Below are 22,336 nucleotides of genomic sequence, written 5' to 3'. Positions count from 1 at the left end.
CAAGCTGGGAAGGGGCCTTCCCACAGCAGAGCAAGAGCAGAAAAAAGTAAAACGAAACGAGCATTGGTTCGTCATTTACCAGGGTAAACTGTACAAGAAATCATTTTCGTTGCCTCTGCTGAGATGCATATCAACAGAGGAGTCACAACGAGTCATCGAGGAAATACACGAGGGAATATGTGGAAACCACATAGGTGGCAGGACATTAGCCTTGAAAGCTCTCAGAGCAGGATATTATTGGCCAACCATGGTAAGTGATTCTCAAGCATATGTTAAAAAGTGCGACAAGTGCCAGAAATTCGCCCCAGTGATCAACCAACCCTCTAATGACTTACAGCCAATCATCAACCCCATACCATTCGCCCAGTGGGGAATGGATATTCTGGGACCATTCACAGCAGCAAGCGGGGGAAGAAAATTTCTGATCGTGGCAGTTGACTATTTTACTAAGTGGATTGAGGCAGAGCCCACTAAAAGCATAACAGCCAAGCGGATGAAAGATTTCATCTGGAAGAACATTGTGACAAGGTTCGGCATCCCAGAAAGTTTGGTCTTCGATCATGGAACACAGTTCGACTGCACTCCTATAAAGGATTATTGCGCTGAACTAAGAATAAAATTCGCATACGCATCTGTGTGCCATCCCCAGAGCAATGGTCAGGCAGAGGCAGCAAATAAACAAATCCTGGGAGCACTGCGAAAGAAGGTAGAAGATTTTAAGGGTGCATGGGCCGACCTTATTCCAGAGATCTTGTGCTCCAACAGGACCACTGAAAAAGAAGCAACAGGAGAAAGTCCTTACAAACTAGCTTTTGGGGCTGAGGCGGTCCTGCCTGTCGAAGTGGGTCTACCTAGCTTTAGAGTGCAGTACTATGAGGAAGGCACTAATGAGCAGCGTATGAGGGAAGCATTAGATCTCTTACCAGAAGTCAGGCTGCAAGCAGAGCTCAAGTTGGCAGCAAACAAAGAAAAAATGAGCAGGGCATACAACAAGAGGGTAAAGCACAGACCTATGCAAGTGGGGGATCTGGTCCTCAGAAGAACAGCTGCCACTGGAAAGGGAAAGGCAGAAGGAAAATTCACTGCCAATTGGGAAGGACCTTACCAGATCACAAAAGAGGTAGCCCCAGGCTCGTACCATCTAATGACGATGGAAGGAAGAGAATTGAAGAACAGCTGGAATGCCAACATGCTAAAGAAATACTATGTATAGACGCAAGAAGTTAATACTATAACAAGGCAATGGAAGCCAGAGTAGTTCTTTACTTTTGTAATTTTCCACGCTTACAAGCATAATAAAAATTGGCCCAGCTACCTTCGATAAGAAGAAAGTGCGTCAGGTCTCTTGGAAAAGTAAAAGGTGAACGGCTAAAACTCGTAAAAAAAAAAGGGGAGAGAAACGCTACCCACGAATAACTTGGTCTGATCAACCAAGTTATTGGGTAAGTTTTTTCTCAACGAGATTTAAGCGAAAACGTTTCTCGAGTTTTGTCCTGGCCAAAGCCAGGACAATTCAATAATACGCAGCCAAAGTAGGCTGGAATAAATATGAAGATACTTCTTGAGCTTTGTCCTGGCCAAAGCCAGAACAATTCAATCATACTCAGCCCAAAATAGGCTGAAGTAAATACAAAAACACTTCTCGAGTTTTGTCCTGGCCAAAGCCAGGACAACTCAATAATGCGCAGCCAAAGTAGGCTGAAATAAATACGAAAACACTTCTCGAGTTTTGTCCTGGCCAAAGCCAGGACAATTCAATAATACGCAGCCAAAGTAGGCTGGAGCAAATGCGAAAACACTTCTCGGTTTTTGTCCTGGCCAAAGCCAGGACAATTCAACAATGCACAGTCCAAAACAGGTCGAGGCGAATATAGAAATACTTTTTGAGTTTTGCCCTGGCCAAAGCCAGGACAATCAAGCATGCAAAGCGGGTCAAATGGAAATATGGGGGAAACAAAACAATAAAAAATAGCAAGCAAAAAACAACAAGGTAAAACGCAACATAAGCACGACGAGTTAACAAACAATGGGACCGGCGGCTATACCTCAAAAACTTATGCAATGTACAGCCCTACAAAAATGGCCACTGTTGATCAAAACTAAAAACGGTAAATTTTATTCCCAGAAACAAATTCTTACTCTCCACGCAGGGAGGACAAAAACAACCAGAAGAAATAAACTATGCATTGGCTGAGGTAGTGCAAGATGAACATGGGGACAGCCGCCTGTGCCATTATTGCCCAGCATCATCTTCAGCATCAGACAGAGGCAATTCCCCAGGGTGAAGATTTTCAACACAATGGTCAGGCACCCCATCATCTTCTGGCACCGCACCGCCTGCAGCTAGAGACGCTTGCTCGGCCTCCCTCTTCTTTCTCAGAAGCTCAACATGGAGCCCAGCCAACCAAGCAGCTTCGATAGGAGACCAGTCAAGATCAGGATGCTTTTCTTGCACTATTAGCGAAGCAGCCTTCCACCCGCCATCATAGCTCTGAGTGCGCAGAGCATACTGCTCGTCTGACCGACGGAAGTCGCGAATGGCAGCCGCAAGTTGATCTTCGATGGAGTTCTGCAGCTGGGCCATCTCATTGTCATGAGACTGCTCAACAGAGAGAAAGTCTTGCTGAAGAGTCTCAATTTTCTGCTGTCCGGTGACCAGATCAATTTGAGCCTGGGAAAAGCTAGCCTGCAGCTGATCACGCTCTTCAGTAACAAGCTTCAATTGATCATTAGCCGAAGTGAGACAGGTCGAAGATAACTCCAGATCAGCAGTTAGCTCCTCAATTCTCTTCTTTTGGGCCTCTATGTGAGCAACGTTGGCAGCAAGTCGTTTCTGGTAAACTATGAAAACTTCTGTCAACTCACGAACAGCGTTGCCACACTAAGAACATAGAAAAAGAGACAAGCATTATAAGTTAGTGCATGACAAAAGAAACGAACCAATGTACCAAAGGAGAAGAGAAGTAAACCAAGTATACCTCCATGACCTTCTGGCAGGCATTCGCCCCAGGAGTATACAAACGCTCTTTGGGCAGGTCGCTGGGCAACTACAGACCTCTTAACATCCTCAGGGCAAGCGTCCCGCCTTTCTCATGGTAGTTCCCATATAAGCTTTCTGATTCGGACACATCCCAGCGCGGGACAAAAGTACGATCCGAAGCAGAAGGACCAGAGAAGATAGCAGCCAGCTCAGGGTCGGCCTGGGGACGAATGTCGAGAAATTCTTTCTCAACAAACTCCTTATGCCGACCCGTGATATGCAGGTCAAGATCATCAGCAGCCAGATCACTTCCTTGAAGCTCTTGCTCCAGAAACTGTCGAAAAGAGCTACCAGAAGTGTTGCTACGATGGGGATCAGCCGCAGAAGGGGAGGCTCGAAGTAGCTCAGCTCCACTATCAAGCCTAGGTTGTTTCCCAGGACGCTGAACAAAAGGCGGCTCCTCAGCTTCGATATCCACAGGTTCCGACGCAGAGCCCGAACGACCTGGCTGGTCGCATACCTCACCAGCCACTTCCCCAAAATCATGGCCTGCATCCTCTGTCGGAGCTTCGAGCCCAGCCTCGAAATCATCTCGGTCACGACGAGAGCCTGACAGAGCACCACGATGGGAAGCTCCGCGAGAGGTCTGCCCTCGGCGAATAGGAGTGCTCGCAGAGCCAGTGTTTGTAGAGGAGACCACCCGAGACACTCTGGGAACGATCCCAGAACCGCCACCCCGACCAGATCGGCGTGTAGAACTTCTCCTGCTGCCCTCTATTTGGTCAGCCAAAATTTGATACCCATTCGCAGCAGGATCGGGGGGAGCAGCGCAGATGAAAGAACCATCAGCCCGAACACCCAACTCCTCAAGATTCAAGAATCGACGACCTAAAAATAAAAAAAAATAAAAAAAAAAAAAAAAAAAAACCGTAAGGAAGAGAAAAAACAACTCGCACAGAGAGAAAAGAAAACATGAAGTGAGAAAGTAACACAGAACTAACCTTGAGGGTGAGTAGAACAAAGAAACATAGCGGACAGCACGTCATTCCGCAAAACATAACTTGAATGCGGAAGCCAAACACGAGGCAACCGCCCAACCTCTTTACCAGCAGCATTAAACTTGGGCTCAGATGAAAAATGCTCAAAAGCCCTCTCCTCCAAGACAGCACCATCCAAAATCTCGACTCCCTCTAGCCGAGTCCGAGGTCGAACAAAGCCCCGAGCAACAGGGAAGTCAGCAGGGACAGCGAGCCAGTAAAACCTATCCTTCCATTCCTTTTGACCGGTAGGCATCCCATGGCAGGTCAATCTTCCACGATTGCAATAGATGGAAAACCAACCAATCTTGTTCCCAGTACCGCTGTTGCGCAGATGATGGACTCGCTTACAGAGAGAAAGGGTCTCAGGAAACTCCAAAAACCGATAGACCCAAATATAGCTGATCAAAGTACGAACAGCGAAGGGATGGAGCTGAGCTAAGCAAACGTTAAAGGCACGAAGAATCTTCACCAGGGTAGGATCCAGAGGAAAGCGCAGACCAAAATCCAGACTATAGGCATAAACGCCTATGCACCCCTCTGGTGGATGAGTAATCCGAGCATCATCGTCTGGCACGATGAGTCGATAACCATCAGGCAGACCATAAAACTCTTTACCAACAACAGCGTGATTCTCTTTTCGCGCATCATCAGTCCACTTAGTGTTCAGCTTCGCGTGTAAGGGACCAAAAGCAGAGGCCTCAGAAAGGAAGGGCGTCGAATCCCCAGGAACGACATTCTCTTCCACGTAGTTCGGAAAAGGCCTCATCTCATTCACCTGGGCCAAAATATCTTCCCCACCAGCTTGCCCACCCACAGAAATAGTGACATGGTTGGCCATCATAGAACGAAAAATAGATTCCCGGCGTCTGTAAACACGTAAAGACAGTTCAGACTCATTAGCTCCAGCAAGCTGCTCAAAATCATCTAACCAGGCCTGTTCAGACAGAGGCTGAACATCAAGCCCTGGGGGGACATTGGACGGCGGATTTATCCTAACTATCCGCGACAGATAGTCATGGCGCGTCTCCCTAAGAGTTTGACGTAAAGATGGGGACAGGTCGGCTGTAGAGTCAGGACACCCAGAATCACCCGCATCTGGGGGGGGCGGCTCCTCCCCAGAGGATTCATCGTCAGAGGACAAAGGAATCATAGTAGGCACAGAGCGAGACAAAACATCATGCATTGATTTGGTTCTGTGCTCAGCAGAAGCCCGAGTCTCCTCATCAGAAGATAAAGAGACAGAGGAGGGAGAAGAGGTAACATAGGAAGCAGAGGAAACGCTTTTAGCGCCTGAGCTACTAAGGTTTTGGCTATCAGATGCATCAGACATTATGAACTGAAAGTCACAGGACAAGGGAAAAGGGCACAAAAGTAAATAGCAAAAAAAGGGGAAAAGCTACTCAACAATGGCGGAAGTTCAAAAACGACTTAACAATGGCGAAAAATACCAGAAATTGAAACCCCAAAGACACTAAAATCAAGCGAACAACAAACAAAAGTCGTGCAAAAGAATCGAAAAAACAGCAAAAAATAGAAACTTACCGGAAAAAGAAGATAGAGTTAGAATCAAAAGGAACACAGCAACGAAAACCTCCCTTCGCAAAATGGCAAACGAAAACACGAGGGGCAAATGACCACCACAAGCAACAAGAACACTAGCAATCGACCGGAAAAGTGACGGCAAACACAAAAATGTGCAAAAGATCGAATTTTGAGAAGACTTTTGCAAATAACAAGCAACGGAAAATGAGAGCACTCGAGTGTTTTTTCTCAGAAGCACCAAGGAGAGAGAAGGTAAGAAATGAAGATGAAGAAGGAAGGAAGTTACCTTTTCTTTTTAAAAGCCAAAGAAGAACGGCTAGGATGCGAGCAACGATACAGTTGCATAAGCAGGATGAAGGACACGTGTAGACCTCAATACAACCAAACTTAATCATGAGGAAAGACGGTCCGGATTGAGCGACGATTCCGATTGACTCTTCGGATGGGCAACGCGTGGCACGAGGAAAAGCCGGTTAAAATCCCTAAAGATTTCTTACCATTCACCTCAAAAAAAAAAAAAAAAAAAAAAAAAAATGGAGGGACTGGTAGCAAGAAAATACACAGCCAGAAGAAAAGCAAAAAACAAACAAAACAAGCATTGCAGCCCCAAAGAGTCCAGATCAAGGACAGAAGAGCAGATCTGACTTAAAAGGTCAACTCTACTCTTGAGGGACTAGTTGTACGGGGTCATATCCAGATCAAGGACAGAAGAGCAGACCTGACTTAAAAGGTCAGCTCTACTCTTGAGGGACTAGTTGTACGGGATCATACCCAGAGAGGACAGAACATCAACAACAGAGCAAACCCTGACACCCAGGGCACACCCAAGTCAAAGAAAGACTCTAAACCCCAAGCCAAGTATATGCAGCCCAGGCAGATCAAACCTCCCCAGATCACGTGTAAAGACACAGAGCAGAGCTAAGCAAGGCTGCATCAGTCCAAGAAGGGACCTGCAGGCTAAACGACAACGACAAGGAATAAAGTACATCGCCGTCATACACGTGGCGGCATCTAAGTAGGCCAAAGTACAGAATAGTACGCCTATAAATAGCACCCACATCATTCATGATGGGACATATTCTTACACACGGTACTTGCTCCACCTTCTCTCTATATTCTCTCTCTAAAGACTTCTTATCTATTTGCTGACTTAGGCATCGGAGGGGGTTTCCTCGGTTAAACCCCCGAGGTTAGCTCACGTTTGCTCTGCTTGACAGGGCCAAGGCACTCCGGAACGTCCTCCCAGTTCCACACTCGGAACAATCTTATTGTGCTCGGCCCTCTTATTCACCACCAAATAGTGTAAAAGTCCTTTATGATTTTCTGAGTTATGCGAAAATTCCTTGAATATGTGAGTTGTGATATGATTTTTGGATTCGTTTTCTTCACCTTATTTTAGAAAACCAATCCATGAACTATATACTAGTGTTTTTAAGGTGCATCGTGCTCACTGTACACCACAATCCACCTTCTAAATTACGACTTTATACTAATAGAAATTGCTAAACTTAGATATTTGGAAAATACACGCTAACAAGAATCCTACGAGAGTTCACTTGATGACTTTCTTTCTTATACTTCTATTAATGTACGTTAAAAGTCAATCAAATAAGATCAGAACTTATCAGATTCAATCTAGAACACCATATTTTAGGTGAAGATAACATATCATTTGTTACAGTCAGGGAAACCCTTGAACTGTAAAGAGCAAATAGTCTGAGTTGGAAGAACTCAAATCATAGCAGAACTAACAGTAAGTAAGAAAGAGATCGAGAAGAGAGAGAGAGAAAGGAGAAGATTTTTTTTATTAATTTTCTGAATGAAGTGATTACAGGATCTTGTAATCTATTTAAGAAACTAATCTCACAAAGCAGCTAAGGCAGAGATGAGAAATAACAGAAAAGAAATCAGTTAGAAATTCTGTTATAACAGAAATTCCCTCCAAAACTGAAAGTCAATATTTAAGTCAACATGATAAGTCAAACACAAGCTTATTGACCTTATCATAATTCTTGTCAGGATTACGTGGGCTTGGCGTTTTCCATGGACTACAACTGAAGTTTGGGCCAGTTCAATTTAGCCACACTTGTGCGGATTTTCTTTTCTCGCCGGGCTTTGGAGGCAGCAAAATACCATTTTGAGCTTTCGGGGTCATTTTTTTTTTGGTCTTGGGAGTATATATAGTTATGTGACCTGTATGCGTGAGATGTGTCAGAATTTGTTGAATTGTTGACAGCATTGTGCATGGAAACTTATCAACAACATTTTAATTTGTGCATGTTAAATTTGCCAATACAGATATTATATGTCAAATTTTACGAGAAACAACTTTTTATAATTATCGAGAATTTTGAGAATTTCTTAAATCAGTTTTTAAGTTTATCAAACTCATATTTATGGATGTACGGAACTTCTAGTATCAAACTTTAGCATGATATTTATATACGTATTGATTTGCATATACATTTTAAGAAAAATGATAACATTAGAAATCTTAAAGTGGCATAGAAGAAGTTAGAAAAGATCAAAAGAAAGTATTAACCTCACTCACATATTAAATATTAAGTTCACCATCTTCTAGTGGCTTTATCATACGCTCCTAAATTAGTCGGCCAATCCTTATCCGTTCCTGAAATTGATATTTCAAGGTTTTCGATATTGCGTCGAAAATAGCGAAGTTTGGACTTTGGAGGCCCACCCTAACTCCCTAAGAGCCCAACTAGCGCAATTTTTTGGCTATACCCGGGTACAGCCAAAGCTGGCTGTACCCCCATCCAAAATGATGTCGTTTTGTGTTGTTTAAAATGAACATTAATATACTGGTACAAAAATGAACATTTACTATTTCGGAAATGAACATTTATTTATTTATTTGGAATGAACATTTACTATTTTGGAAATGAACATTTATTTATTTATTTGGAAATAAACTACAAAAATGAACATTTACTATTTCGGAAATGAACATTTGTTTTTTTATTTGGAATGAACATTTACTATTTTGGAAATGAACATTTATTTATTTATTTATTTGGAAATAAACAATATAGGCGCTTGTAAAAACATAAAAGACCAATGAAGTGAACAATTTCATTATAAACATTAACCATATATTTATTGTGAACAAACAAATAAACAAGAAAGAACAAATAATTCAACAAAAAAAACAAACAATATAAAAAATAACATAAAATTCCAGAAAAAAGAACAAACAATACAACAATTATGAACAATTTTATGATGAATTTTAAAGCCAACATGAAAGAACAAACAATACAACAAAAAGGAACATTTACTATTTCGGAAATGAACATTTATTTATTTATTTGGAATGAACATTTACTATTTTGGAAATGAACATTTATTTATTTATTTGGAAATAAACTACAAAAATGAACATTTACTATTTCGGAAATGAACATTTATTTATTTATTTGGAATGAACATTTACTATTTTGGAAATGAACATTTATTTATTTATTTGGAAATAAACAATATAGGCGCTTGTAAAAACATAAAAGACCAATGAAGTGAACAATTTCATTATGAACATTAACCATATATTTATTGTGAACAAACAAATAAACAAAAAAGAACAAATAATTCAACAAAAAAGAACAAACAATATAAAAAAGAACATAAAATTCCAGAAAAAAGAACAAACAATACAACAATTATGAACAATTTTATGATGAATTTTAAAGCCAAATGAAAGAACAAACAATAAGTTTGATGAATGAATTTAAAAAACAACAAGAAAGAACAAACAGTACAACAAGAAAGAACAATCAATACAAAAAGAAAGAATAAAAGATCAATGAAGAGTTTAATTATGAACATTAACCATATGATTATTACAAACAAACAAATAAACAAGAAAGAACAAACAATATAAAAAAGAACATAAAAATCCAGAAGAAAGAACAAAAAATACAACAATTATGAAATTTTGATGGTGAATTTAAAAAACAACATGAAAGAACAAACAGTACAACAAGAAAGAACAAACAGTACAATAAGAAAGAACAAACAGTTCAATAAAAAATAACAAACAGTCGACAAGAATGAACAAACAATATGAGTGTGTCGTTTTGGGGGGTACAGCCAGAGCTGGCTGTACCCGGGTACAGCAGTTAGCTATTGCCCAACTAGTATGCCTAAACTCCATACTTAACAGCAACATAGTTTGGACTTTGGAGGCCCATCTTAAGAGCCCAACTAGCATGCCTTAACTGAGTGAACTCTGTAGTCAAGCTTACTTGAGAGCCGGCCTTGTTGGCGATTATTTAGAAGCACGTTTTTTCACATGCTTTTGGAGGTAATTTTTTTGATACGTGGTGATATTGAAAAAAAAACGGGTTTTTCTTAAAATACCACCGCATTGTTAAGCAATTCATCGAATCACCTTAAAATTTTCATAATATATAAATAGTTAAACACCCTTATTTCAATACATAATATCCCTAAGTACCCCTACTAATAACGCGTTGTTAGTGAGTCGTTCACACTAATAAAAAGTTCATAAAATACCCTTATTTATACTTTACTCACCAAATAACCCTATTGCAAAATTTAATTCACTATATACGCTTCACTTAAAAGTAACAATTTTGACGCTCAAAGGAAATTAACCCCACAATTGCTCAACCACCTAAACAATGCAAAACATGGGTATTTATATACAAAGAATAACCAAATGCTACTTTTTCAAACACAAAACTAACTTTTGAGCATCAAAATTGTTACTTTTAAGTGAAGGGATTTAGTTACTTTAGTTTTATAGTAGTGTTATTTGGTGAATAAAGTTATAAAACAATGGTATTTCATAAATTTTGTATTTGTGCTAACGGCGCACTAACGACGCGTTAAAAGTAGAGGTACTTGGGATATTAAGTATTAAAATAGGGGTATTTAAAGGTTATTTGGTGAATTTTTTCAAAACTCCGGAACATTTCATAAGAAACCGTTAAAAAAGTATATATATATATATATATATATATATATATATATATATATATATATATATATATATATATATATATATATATATGTAACAGAGGGAGTAGTAGCACAATTAAAAACAATAACAATGTACTAATAGTAAAAGTGACCGAAGGAGTAACAGTTAATTAAAACACATAACAAAGAGGCATTAAAGACGTACGTAGTACTAAACACTAGAGCATGACATTCTAGGATGAACAACCAAGTTATGATGAGCCTCCTCATAACTGGAATGCTTATTACCAAAACACTTAACATCATCATCATCATCATCATCCTTTTCTTTTTCATCCAATTTCCCTCCTTCAACCCATTTTTTAACCTTCTGAATAAACCGACGCCTTCTCGAAGGATGATTACCATTATTAGTACCCAAACACGGCTCATTATCATCATCAATATCGTGGCCTGAAAGTGCTAGTTTTGTGTTGTACTCATCGGTGTCACGACCACCGTGCTGATGATGATGATGATGATGATGATGATGATGATGATGATCTTCCAACGACTCGAATTCCTCGGTGGGTTGGTTCCGGCCGCTTTCATCTTTGTTAATTAGCTCATTGCACCTCAATAATTCACGCTTTAAGAATGCGTTGCTCCATTTTAAGTATGTTAATTCATTCGCCTCCACTTCTCGATCTTTTTCGAGTTGTTCTATCTCTTTTAGGACCTTTTCGTGCTCCTCCTTTGTCACGCCTTCTATCTCATCCTACAAGTTCAAATTAAGGTCATGCTCCATATAATGTGTAAACACAAACTTTTAACTACATCCATTGTATATTAAATATTGTAAGACGGATATATGTAAAGTTACCTTAAAATAAAATATTTAACAGTTATCCGGTATAAGGTAAAACCACAACAACTAACATTTTTTTAAGGTTAATGATAGAATATGTAAATATGTAAATATATTTATTTTCATAAATATTTTAGAATATTAATTAGAATATGTAAATATTTATTTTCTTAAATATTTTGTACAAATTAGTTTCCTAATTAGCTGCACTATATTACGTAAATAATATATATATATATATGCAACTTTCAACTTTTAACTAATTAATTTCCTAAGTTACAAAGAGTAAAGTCAATCATGGTGCAACATTTAAGAAATAGACAAAGTAGAATAAAGTTTCTCAAAACAACATATGCAACTTTTAACTTTAAATTAAAATAAATTAACGCAAAACCGTGGGATTTTCATGGTTACTTTACATTAAAGTTGGTGAGTAGTGACTACTTGTGAGTTGAGATGCTAAAATGGCTTCTTTCCTTAAAAGAAAGTACGAAAAGAAAAAGAGAGATTTCTCATTTTCCCACATATTATATTTCTACAATTAGAATTTTAAAAAACTCTCCTCCGTCACAAATTACTTTGTGCCATTATTGTTTGATTATCAAATACTTCATTTGTTCTTATTTAAATGACATAATTATTTAGTCAATTTTGTTAATGCACGATTTCAAACATTAATATATTCAATTATAGATAAGAAAAAATATAAAAAGTTGATATTTAAAAAATATTTATTGAGACAAATCTAACAAGATCTCACACTACTATATTTTTTCTTAAGTCTAAATCACAAATGAAAGTCAAATGAGCTAGTGTGAATAGTGTTCAAAACTCAAATGTGTCATATAAATAAAAATGGAGGAAGTATTATTTTATTAAAGTTGATAGGAAAGGAGATACTAGGATATTATTTTATAGAAAAGTAGATTGATAGAAAATAATAGAATATGCTGAGTAGTATTTTTTTTTTTATTAAATGTGATAAAATGTGAGATCCTGACTTTTTTGATAGTGGAAAGAGAGGGTATTAAAATAATTATGGGGTATTTTCTAAAATAAAAGTGAAAAAATTAATCTAGGACGAGGAATTTTTTTTCTTGTATTGATATAAAGAAAGTATTACTACTCCCTTCGTTCTTGAATGTTATATAGTTCCTTTTGAATCTAAGATAATCCAACATAAGTTCAATTGTCACGTGAATATCAATGAATATAACTCATATGGGTAGAAGAGAGAAATAGCTAAGGGCTTTAACGGGATAAAAGTTTACTTGAGAGTAACAAGTGAACCATTAGGATATTTATAAGCGTATAAAACGGGATAAATATTGGACAAATAAGGGAATAGTTCAATGGGGACTAATTTTAAAAAAAACACAATAAGAATATAGGACTAACATTCAAGAACAAAGACAATACTATATTTTGAACATTTTAAAGTTGGTTTTTATTCTGATTTATCAGGTAAAAGAAATTAACTTATCAATTACTAGATTATGGCAATAATATATAAGACGTACCACGTAATAATAATTTGCTAAAAAAGATTTTTGATAACATTTTAGTCAAGTCGCTATATTATAATGGAAAATATATTTACTCACTAATTTGTCAAAATAACATATTAAACATAAAAAATATTATACGGAGTACGTATGTAATATGTAGTACGAAAAAATTGCATATTAGATGATTAAATGAATTTGTTCAAAATTTTATTAATTATGTAGTAACTTTGTGAGGGGAATATTCTATAATGTTTTATATATAAAAAGAAAATTAGAAAATCCATACGTGCAAGGGAGCTGATCCAGCTTATAATTGAAAGAAAGAAAGAACAAATTAACCTTTGGATTTGAAGAACATAAATTTTCACCAAGTTCCACCTTGTTAGAGACTTCAATTTTCTCCCTTTGCAAATGATCAATAACCTCTTTCATTTCACTAATTTCATCCTCCAATTCTTGAATAAGTTCATCCTTTTTTTGAACCTCTTCTTGATTGTTTAACACCTCTTCCTCTCTTGCTTCAATCCTCAACTTTTGCTCCCTTACAATCTTCAACCTTTGTCTTGCTCTTTTGCATAACTTCCTTGCTTTCCTGTAAAGCAACACATTTTCCTTGTTCGAATCTTCGAGTAGATTCACAACTCTAATGTACTCCAAAATCAAACCTCCAACCCTTTTACTCTCCTCTTTTACTAATGATATCTCCTTCAACATGAACTCGGCTCGAGCTTTTTCCAACACCATCTTAGACTTTATCTCCATTAGCATAAATTGTTTCTCCTTCATTGATCGGTATTGAAGAAATCGCCTCATCAATTCCCTTTCCCTCTTTCGAAGATCTTCGAGTTCTAGTAACTTGTCTTCTAAGTTACTACTACTACTATGCCCTAAGACTTGCAAACATGCATCATTATCTTCATTACTTTGATCATAAGAAGTTGCATTATTAAGGCTATCAACATGATAAATTTGTTCCGTATAATTCGATGAAGATGAGGTCGAAAAGTTCGATCTTTTCGAGAGGATCTTCGCACAAATGTAAGCTGCAACAGAAAGAGCAGCTGGGATTCCAGCTTTTACTAGCAAAGGGCTTAACATTTGTGCTTTTGAATCTGAGCTAGACATTTTTCGAAAAATATAGAGAATATTTTGTTGAATATTAATTGTTAGGATTAATATTTTCAAGGGTTATGTTTGATGATCATGTATTTATATATATATGCAAATTAAAATTATGATATAATAATATTCTTTGCCTTTCCATGGTACGTTTCTTGGGGGCTTCCTTTCTTTACATGAAATTTTCATGGTTTATTTGCTTTTTGACTACTCCTTTGTATGAATTATATCTTTATTATTACTTTATTAAATACATCAATATTTTATTATGGATTCTTTTCATTCTTTCTAATGGAGAATACGATTCCTTTGGTTAGAGATTTTTTTTGTCTTGCCTTTTAATTTTCTATTCACACTATTGTTAATTTGCACAATTTTTTTTAATATACGTCCATGTGGAGAAAATAGGCATTTATTAATTTGCAATCTTTTTGAAGCATAATAATTGAACATGGAAATAACATGGATTTTCTCCCTTCTTTTTATGTTTACACATTTCTTTATCACGTTTGTCATTGCAATACTTCAATCAATTAATATCTTTAGTTTATCACTAGGTAAAAGTTATAAGAAGTTAATATAAATTTGTACAATGAGAGGACTATAACAAGATCTCACATGACTATAATCTATATCGATCTATACTAAAACAGAGACCCCTAAAACTTAAGATGACACGTGTCACTTTCACAATAAAAGTTTTTCCGCTCATATTTTTTCGATATTCCCCTAAATAAATGGATTTAATTATGTAAATTTTTTTATGACAACATTTCCTATATAAGCTCTCTCTAATCTAAACCTTCATATGGAGGGAAATGGTAAAATTAAATATGTGCGGAGCGCATAAAGCTTCTTGAAACTCATTTTTATATCGTGTATTGTCAATAAATCAAATATTTAATTTCAACATACTCCGTATAAAGTTCTATCTTAAAAGAATTCTTAAAAGTGAACTAAAATAAAATAAGTATTGCGATAATAAATTTGTTTATCTTCTAGAGAAAAAAAATTGCCTCGATACAAAACTTGGCAGTTAATATTTTTAATATAGTCTTATCCATATTTTAGTTATTAATTACATGAACGTGTCAACTATAGCTATATCATGTTTAATAAGGTTAGAGTAAATTATAGTTAAGGACCGTCTAGAAAAGTGAGTATTTAAACTTGAGACGTTTTTAGTTAATTAAAAGTTAAAACCTTTTAAAGGAGACTAGCCATAATCTACTAATAAAATCAAATTTGCCATTTTTTCTAACTTTAACAAATTTTAATTAGCAAGATCGAAGAAGGTTTTTTCCATAACATTTGAGAGTTTAACATAAGCGTAATCAATAGAGCTAATAAGACTCAAGATGCGTACACATTACTTCATTCGATCATTTTGCTTCTTTACTTTGGTATCATGAACACAAATTAACGAATAATTAAAGTGGGGATAGCTTTTTTGTTCTTTAAAAAATGCAGATTTTACTTTCATAATTATTGTTAGGTGATCGACAAGTAGACGTTTATAACTTATTTGGTTGTTGGATTAAGTAAATAGGAGCCTTGGGAGATTAATCAAAGTATTGGATGAGTTAAAAACAAATGACCCAATATAATGAAAATAAAGTTCATGATGGACAAGGGTTAGTGTGCATTATGAATGGAGATCAACTGTGTGTTCAAAATGCACAATGGTTGGACATATGGCTTCTTATTGTAGGCAGGGTAACACTAAGAAGGTTTGGGTTAGGAAACACACATTAGTAACTCAGGTTCAGGTACCCGAGGGTGGTGAAACTGGTGAGACTGCTTCAACTATGGATCCATAGGGGTTTCAAAGGGCCCTTAGGCCAATCAGAGTTAGGAATTCACCAGTGATTCCAACTCAAACAACTAATACATTCCATCTTTTGGAGACTGAGGTTCAAAATGAGGCTGGAAACAGAAATGAAACTGAGGTGATTATTGGTGGAGGGAATGAGAGAAGTACAAATGGAAGGGGGGACTCTCCCCACCCTCATGGATAGGATCTTAGCATGAAATGTCAGGGGGCTCAATTCACTTCAAAAACAGAATGAAGTCAAGCATTTCATTCATAAGTATGAGGTGGGGCTTGTGGGTCTCTTGGAGCATAAGGTAAAGCTGCCCAATCTAGGTAAGCTTTATCAGAAGGTGTTTTCAAACTGGTGTTTTACCAACAATTCTAGCTATCACTCTGGGGGTAGGATAGTTGTAGCCTGGAAGTCTGGTTGTTTTATAGTTAACATTGTAGCAGCTTCAAGTCAGTTTCTTCATTGTCATATCACTCTTGTAGGTGGTATGCCAAGTTTTCACTGCATTTTTGTTTATGCTTTCAATGATCATAGTTTGAGGCAGGAATTATGGAGGAATTTCAATATTCTTAATGTTCAGAGTCCTTGGATTCTTTGTGGGGTCTTCAATTGTGTCATGGTTGTGGATGAAAGAATAGGTGCTCCAGTTAGGCATGCTGATATGGTTGACATTAATAATTGCATGCATGTATGTGGTATGGAGGATATTGGTAATCTGTACACTTGGAATAATAAGCAGCAGGGTACTGATAGAGTTTTCTCAAAACTTGATAGAGTTTTAGCTAATTATGCTTGGCAAGGGTGTTATCCATCTGCAGAAGCTTGTTTTATGCCAGAAGGTCAGTTTGATCATTCCCCTGGTTTGATGGCTGTGTATCGCAGGATTGGTGGAGGGAGAAAACCATTTAAATATTTCACAATGTGGAAAACTTCTCCTGTTTTCAATGATATTATTCATGCAGCATGGAATACCCAAATAAGTGGGAGTAAAATGTTCATTGTGGTTACCAAGCTGAAGAAAGTTAAGGTTCCTCTTAAGGACCTTAATAAAACTGGGTTTACGTATGTCTAGGCTACTGATTTGAGTGCTTACCAAGCAATGATTGCTGCTCAAGAGGCCATGCACTCAACTCCTACTTATCAGAGCCTTGCAGATATGGAATTACAGGCTATTCAGGAGTAGAGGATTAAGCATAAGGTGTATCTAGATTTCCTGAGTTAGAAGGCTAAATTGGCATGGATTAAAGATGGGCATGGATTAAAGATGGTGATGAGAATACAACTTTATTTCACCAAAGTATTAGAAGCAGGACAGTGAAAAATCAGGTGTATAGTATCCATGATATGAGGGGAGTGTGGAAAGACAAGCCTGCAGATGTCTAAGAAGCTTTCTTAGACTATTACAAGGTGTTGTTGGGAAGTACTCATGAGCCTAGAACTCCTGTTTTTAAACAGGTTGTACAATCTGGTCATGTCTGCCAAGATCATCACATGGGCAATTCTTAATGCCCCATATACTGCAGAGGAGGTGAAGGTAGATCTCTTTTCTATACCAGGTGTCAAGGCACTAGGGCCTGATGGTTTTGGTTCCTATTTCTATAAGGGTTCTTGGCATATAGTTGGGGATGAGGTTATTGCAAATGTCTTAGATGTTTTCCAGCATGGTAAATTGTTAAAAGAGGCAAATCACACAGTTGTCACTTTAATTCCTAAGACTAAGTGTCCAAAGAATGTTAGTGACTTTAGGCATATTTCTTGTTGCAACACTTTATATAAGTGTATTACTAAAGTTTTGTGTGGAAGGCTTACACAGGTGCTTCCTGATCTCCTTTTGGAGAACCATGCAAGGTGGATTTGTTCATGGCAGGTATATTATTCACAATATAATGGTGGTTCAGGATCTTGTGAGGCATTATGGGAGGAAGGGTGTCAAACCTAGCTGTCTGATGAAGATTGATCTGCAAAAAGCCTATGACACTGTAGATTGGCAATTTCTAAAGGAAATGAAGGAGTATTTGGAGTTCCCAACACAGTTTGTGGATATAGTCATGGAATGTGTTACCACGCCAAAGTTTTCTGTGACGATTAATGGTTCAATGCATGGTTTATTTAAGTCTCATAGAGGTTTGAGGCAAGGAGATCTCCTCTCACCTCTCCCTTTTGTCATATGCATGGAATATTTTTCAAGAATTTTGCATAATATGAGTGATCTGCCTCAATTTCAGTTCCACCCAAGATGCAAAGATACTAGGCTCACCCATTTTTGTTTTCCTGATGATTTGATTCTTTGCTGTAAAGGTGAGTATCACCCCCCCCCCCCCATTTACCTCTTACTGCAAGCTTTCAAGCTCTTTTTCAGATTCTTCTGGTTTGAAGGCTAACCAAAAGAAATCCTCCATTTTCTGTCATGGTATGGCTGAAAGTGAAGTTCAAAGGGTAGTGGAGGTTTCTGGTTTTACCAAGAGTGTGTTTCCCTTTAAATATCTTGGGGTTCCCATCTGCTCCAAAAGGATTTATGTTGCTCAATGTGGGGTTTTGGTGGATAAGATGACAGCTGTGATCAAAATGTGGAGTTCCAGGAACCTTTCATATACAACTAGAATGCAATTAGTTAACTCTTTCTTGCTTAGCTTGCATATGTATTGGGCCCAGATTTATGTGCTTCCAAATAGTGTACTGTAGAACATTGTGAAAATTTGTAGAGCATTTCTTTGGAGTGGTCATGCTTATTGTCACAGACCAAGTAACATTTCTTGGGAGAAGGTCTATTGTGATAAACAGACTGGTGGTTTGGGATTCAAGGATGTCCTATTGTGGAATGTAGCCAATATGGGCAAGTATGTATGGGCTCTGGTCACCAAGCAAGACAATGTTTGGATCAAATGGGTTACTTTAGTGTATTTAAAGAATGGGGTCTGGTGGGATTATCTGTAACACCCTAATAATTCCTTGTTTTTATAAAATTATTTTCCAACTTAAAATAAAGGAATTACTAAAGCATTACCGCCACCGTGATAACGGTTAAGGCTATTACCAGAATTACGCAGCGGAATTAAATGTCAACTAACTTTTTAAAAACATAATTAATGAAATATTGAGGCCTCCTACAATTTGGAACCATAATGGCCCAAAACCCAAAGTATAAATAATTCAAACATTTTAAACATAATTAAAGTAAAGTTAAATAGTTCAAAATACGAAAACATGAAACTCTCTCGATCATCCCAAGCCACATGATTCCGATCTACCAACCTGCTATTTTATTCTACTCCCCATCAATGCAAGTGCAAATGATAGATCATCATAGGGTCATTAAGGCAAAGACCATGACCAAAACACACAAAGCACGTAGTCAGCAAAAGCTGAGTACTTACAAGCATAGAGTGAATGAAACTAAAACATGCATCACTCACTAAGTACTAATCAACATGCAAAAGCCATATAATAATTAACAATCAATCATGAATACAAGACTCGACTCTTGACTCGACTCTTGAATCGCAATTTAATTAGAATAAGCTTCGAACGGGCCAAAAGAATAATCCACAAAGGGAAAAGGTGATGGGAGCCAACCATATACCAAATATAATAATAATAAAATCGGGCCATACCGAGTTTCGGGCCATACCGACGAAATTCCTGCGCGTAATATAAATGAAACAACGTCTTGTATCATTAGTAGGAGTACGAGCTTTCCGGCAAGACTCCCCCCATTGTTCATACTCAAGGTATATACATTCCAAGAGTTTTGAAGCTTGTTCTGGTTGCACTTTACGTTTATTAATATTTTATTAAAGGCGAACTCAAGACTCACCAACATGCACACATACAGTTAATAAACAACAACCAAAACAATCTTATTTTAAATTCTTTAGGACTTGTGATCAACAAGGAAAGACACTTGTGATATTACTACCATGTTCCTCCTCACCAAAGTGAGACTCCACATCATGCACATTAACATGAGGGTTGTGCCCTTGCACGACAAATCCTAATTCATTTCATACATAATATTCCCAACTGAACCCTACATGTGCGGTGGCTTACGTGAGCTAACCCTTCACATGTGGTAAAATAAATAGTACAACGAAGTACGAATAATTGGCTCAAAGTATGCTAGACATCCCGTACAATAGCACACAAATAAATAATCCATCCCTTGCATGTGAAACAAACCATACATGCATAAATATTGAACAACATGATTGACAATGAAATTCATACTCATAATAATCCCAACATGCTTGTTCAATCAACAAATCAATAATTCCAACAATAATAATTCACATGATCGTCCACCAAATCAACTATGAATTCACCAAGTTCACGTAATACAATTCACATCCATAAACAATCATGTAATGTCCCTTGACAATTAATGTGGTCGCCTGTAACACCCCGACCTCTAATTCAATTATTAAAGCATAATTAGCAGCGGAATTAACCTAATTCGGTCGGGGAATTACCGGCCGTAACTTCCCTTTGGAAATTACAAGGCAACCATCAATCATGAGCTATTAAATCCCAAAATATATATAATAATCCTTTATATTATCAAAATAAAAGTACATAACTTACTAAAAGTCTTTAATTAAACTATTAAAACATTAAGCATAAACTAAGTGAATATTATTAAAGTGAAATCCTCGCCACTACTCGTTCTCATCGTTCCCAGCAACGTAAATTTAATTAACGGTGAGCCGAAGACTCAGTAACGAACTATTCTAGCAACGTAAATTCATTTCAATTCATTTTATTTAATAACACAGGGAGAATAGAATAATGTAAAACATTTTATAAAGTCCTTTATTTAATTCATTCATAACTTTTGGGTGCACATGCTAGCCGTGGCAAGTATGACATGGTGGAACGTCTTCCACGATGGACCGTTGTCCATAAAACATGGGGCCTTGGCCCGAGAACATGAGAGCCTTGGCTCAATGGGCGGATGCCCCATGGGTACGATGGTCAGGATGGTTGAGGTGGTTGTTGTTGGTGGTAGGTGATGGTGGAGATGGTGGACGGTGGTGGCAGTGGCTGCCGGTGGTGGTGGTGGTTCGAATTAAAGAAGAACTAAGGGGAGTTTATTTTCAGTTTTGTGAATTGATTTTGGTATTGAAATGTATCAGAAATTTGATGGAATTTTTAAATTTTGGAATGATTCTAGAAGGGAAAGGCCTTGGGGCTCAAGCAAATATATGGGGACTGATTTGAGGGAAGGAGAGGAAGTCAAAACTTCATGGTTTGTGCGTGGAGAGCAAGGAAGAAAAAAAATAAATTTTCTTTTCTTTTTTTTTTAATTTTTTTAATAAATTCACAATTTTGGCAAAATTCAGAAATTGTTTGTAATTTTCAGAAATTGCTAAAAATAGAAATGTTTATTTAAAATAATTTCTTAAAAATTATCGTTAACGGAAAATAAATAATTTCAGTTTATAAATTTATCGTTGAAAATAAATCGTAAAAATGATTAAAATAACGAAATTCGATTATTCGTAATTTAACTAAAACGAAATCAAGTTAATAAATATTTTTAATTTTAATAAATCTAATTTAAAATTTCGGGGTATTACATCCTTACCCCCTTAGAAAAAGTTTCGTCCTCGAAACATGAGCTCAGTTGAACTAGCCATTCATAGAAATTATACAATTCATACTTATTCGTTCTATACGCTAGACACACATGGCGGAATAACATTATAACATAATCATTCAAGTAGCATATTAAAATTCATACATCTTATCGTTTCTAAATGAATAACTAGGGATATTTCGATCTCATTTGCGCTTCGACTTCCCATGTAGCTTCAGATGTCAAGTGGTTTGCCCACAAGACTTTAACCATTGGAATTACTTTGGTTCTAAGTCGCTTTTCTCTTCGTTCAAGAATTTCAATCGGTTTCTCCTCGTAAGTCAAGTCGTTTCGCAACATCAAGGGTTCGTGCGTAATCACATGGCTAGGGTCAGGAACATATTTTCTTAACATCGACACGTGGAACACATTATGCGCCTTTTCCAAGTTGGTTGGTAAAGCTAGTCGATACGCTACTTGTGAGGGGGTCGAAAAAGCACGAGGCTAATGCGTGACCTCGTCCCTCGTGGGTGTGACGCTTCTTTTTGTCAAATCAAGTGTAATTGGATTTCTTGTGAGTTTACACCCAATTCACTAGTAATATAGGAGTCGCCATTCAGTTTTTAACGACAATGAGAAAAACTGACAAAACCAGGTTATCGTGACATAAAGGGAGTGCAATTATGTTTGACCACGATGGCCGTAGGTTCCCTTGTGATCCCTGGTGGTGGGGATCGCTCAACGTACACCCGCAGGGTAGAGATTGAGGGTTCGGGGGACTGTAACTACCGAGAGGAGTACTCGCTCTTCGATAACTCCAGAGGCAGGATATCCTTACTAGCTCAGCATAAATAATTGAAGGGACATGCGTTAACTATTAAACTAATCTGAGTTGATTTTAACAATATGCAACATATAGTACTAGATCGAGCGCGATTATCTGATT

The 22,336-nt window shown here is 37.2% G+C and overlaps 2 protein-coding genes across 2 annotated transcripts; one reads left to right on the top strand and one right to left on the bottom strand.

The window, feature by feature from the left end:
• Nucleotides 1-10,636: 10,636 nt before the first annotated feature.
• On the bottom strand, nt 10,637-14,096 carry LOC110790763 (protein CHUP1, chloroplastic). The gene is made up of 2 exons (XM_021995532.2): nt 13,216-14,096; nt 10,637-11,278 (listed from the first exon to the last, which is right to left on the bottom strand). The coding sequence occupies exons 1-2, from the start codon at nt 13,999-14,001 to the stop codon at nt 10,733-10,735; spliced, it is 1,332 nt and encodes a 443-aa protein (XP_021851224.1). The 5' UTR covers nt 14,002-14,096; the 3' UTR covers nt 10,637-10,732.
• A 1,581-nt stretch (nt 14,097-15,677) lies between these two features.
• LOC110790773 (uncharacterized) lies at nt 15,678-18,752 on the top strand. Its single transcript, XM_056836064.1, has 8 exons — nt 15,678-15,725; nt 15,816-15,944; nt 16,060-16,845; nt 16,891-16,997; nt 17,274-17,550; nt 17,717-18,116; nt 18,178-18,385; nt 18,521-18,752. The coding sequence occupies exons 1-8, from the start codon at nt 15,678-15,680 to the stop codon at nt 18,750-18,752; spliced, it is 2,187 nt and encodes a 728-aa protein (XP_056692042.1).
• The last annotated feature ends 3,584 nt before the right edge of the window (nt 18,753-22,336 follow it).

This window comes from Spinacia oleracea, chromosome 2 (genome assembly GCF_020520425.1).
Source record: "Spinacia oleracea cultivar Varoflay chromosome 2, BTI_SOV_V1, whole genome shotgun sequence".
In the NCBI taxonomy this organism is placed as follows: Eukaryota; Viridiplantae; Streptophyta; class Magnoliopsida; order Caryophyllales; family Amaranthaceae; genus Spinacia; species Spinacia oleracea.
Note: the sequence above shows the minus strand (reverse complement) of the source record. Positions and strands in the feature narration are given on the sequence as shown.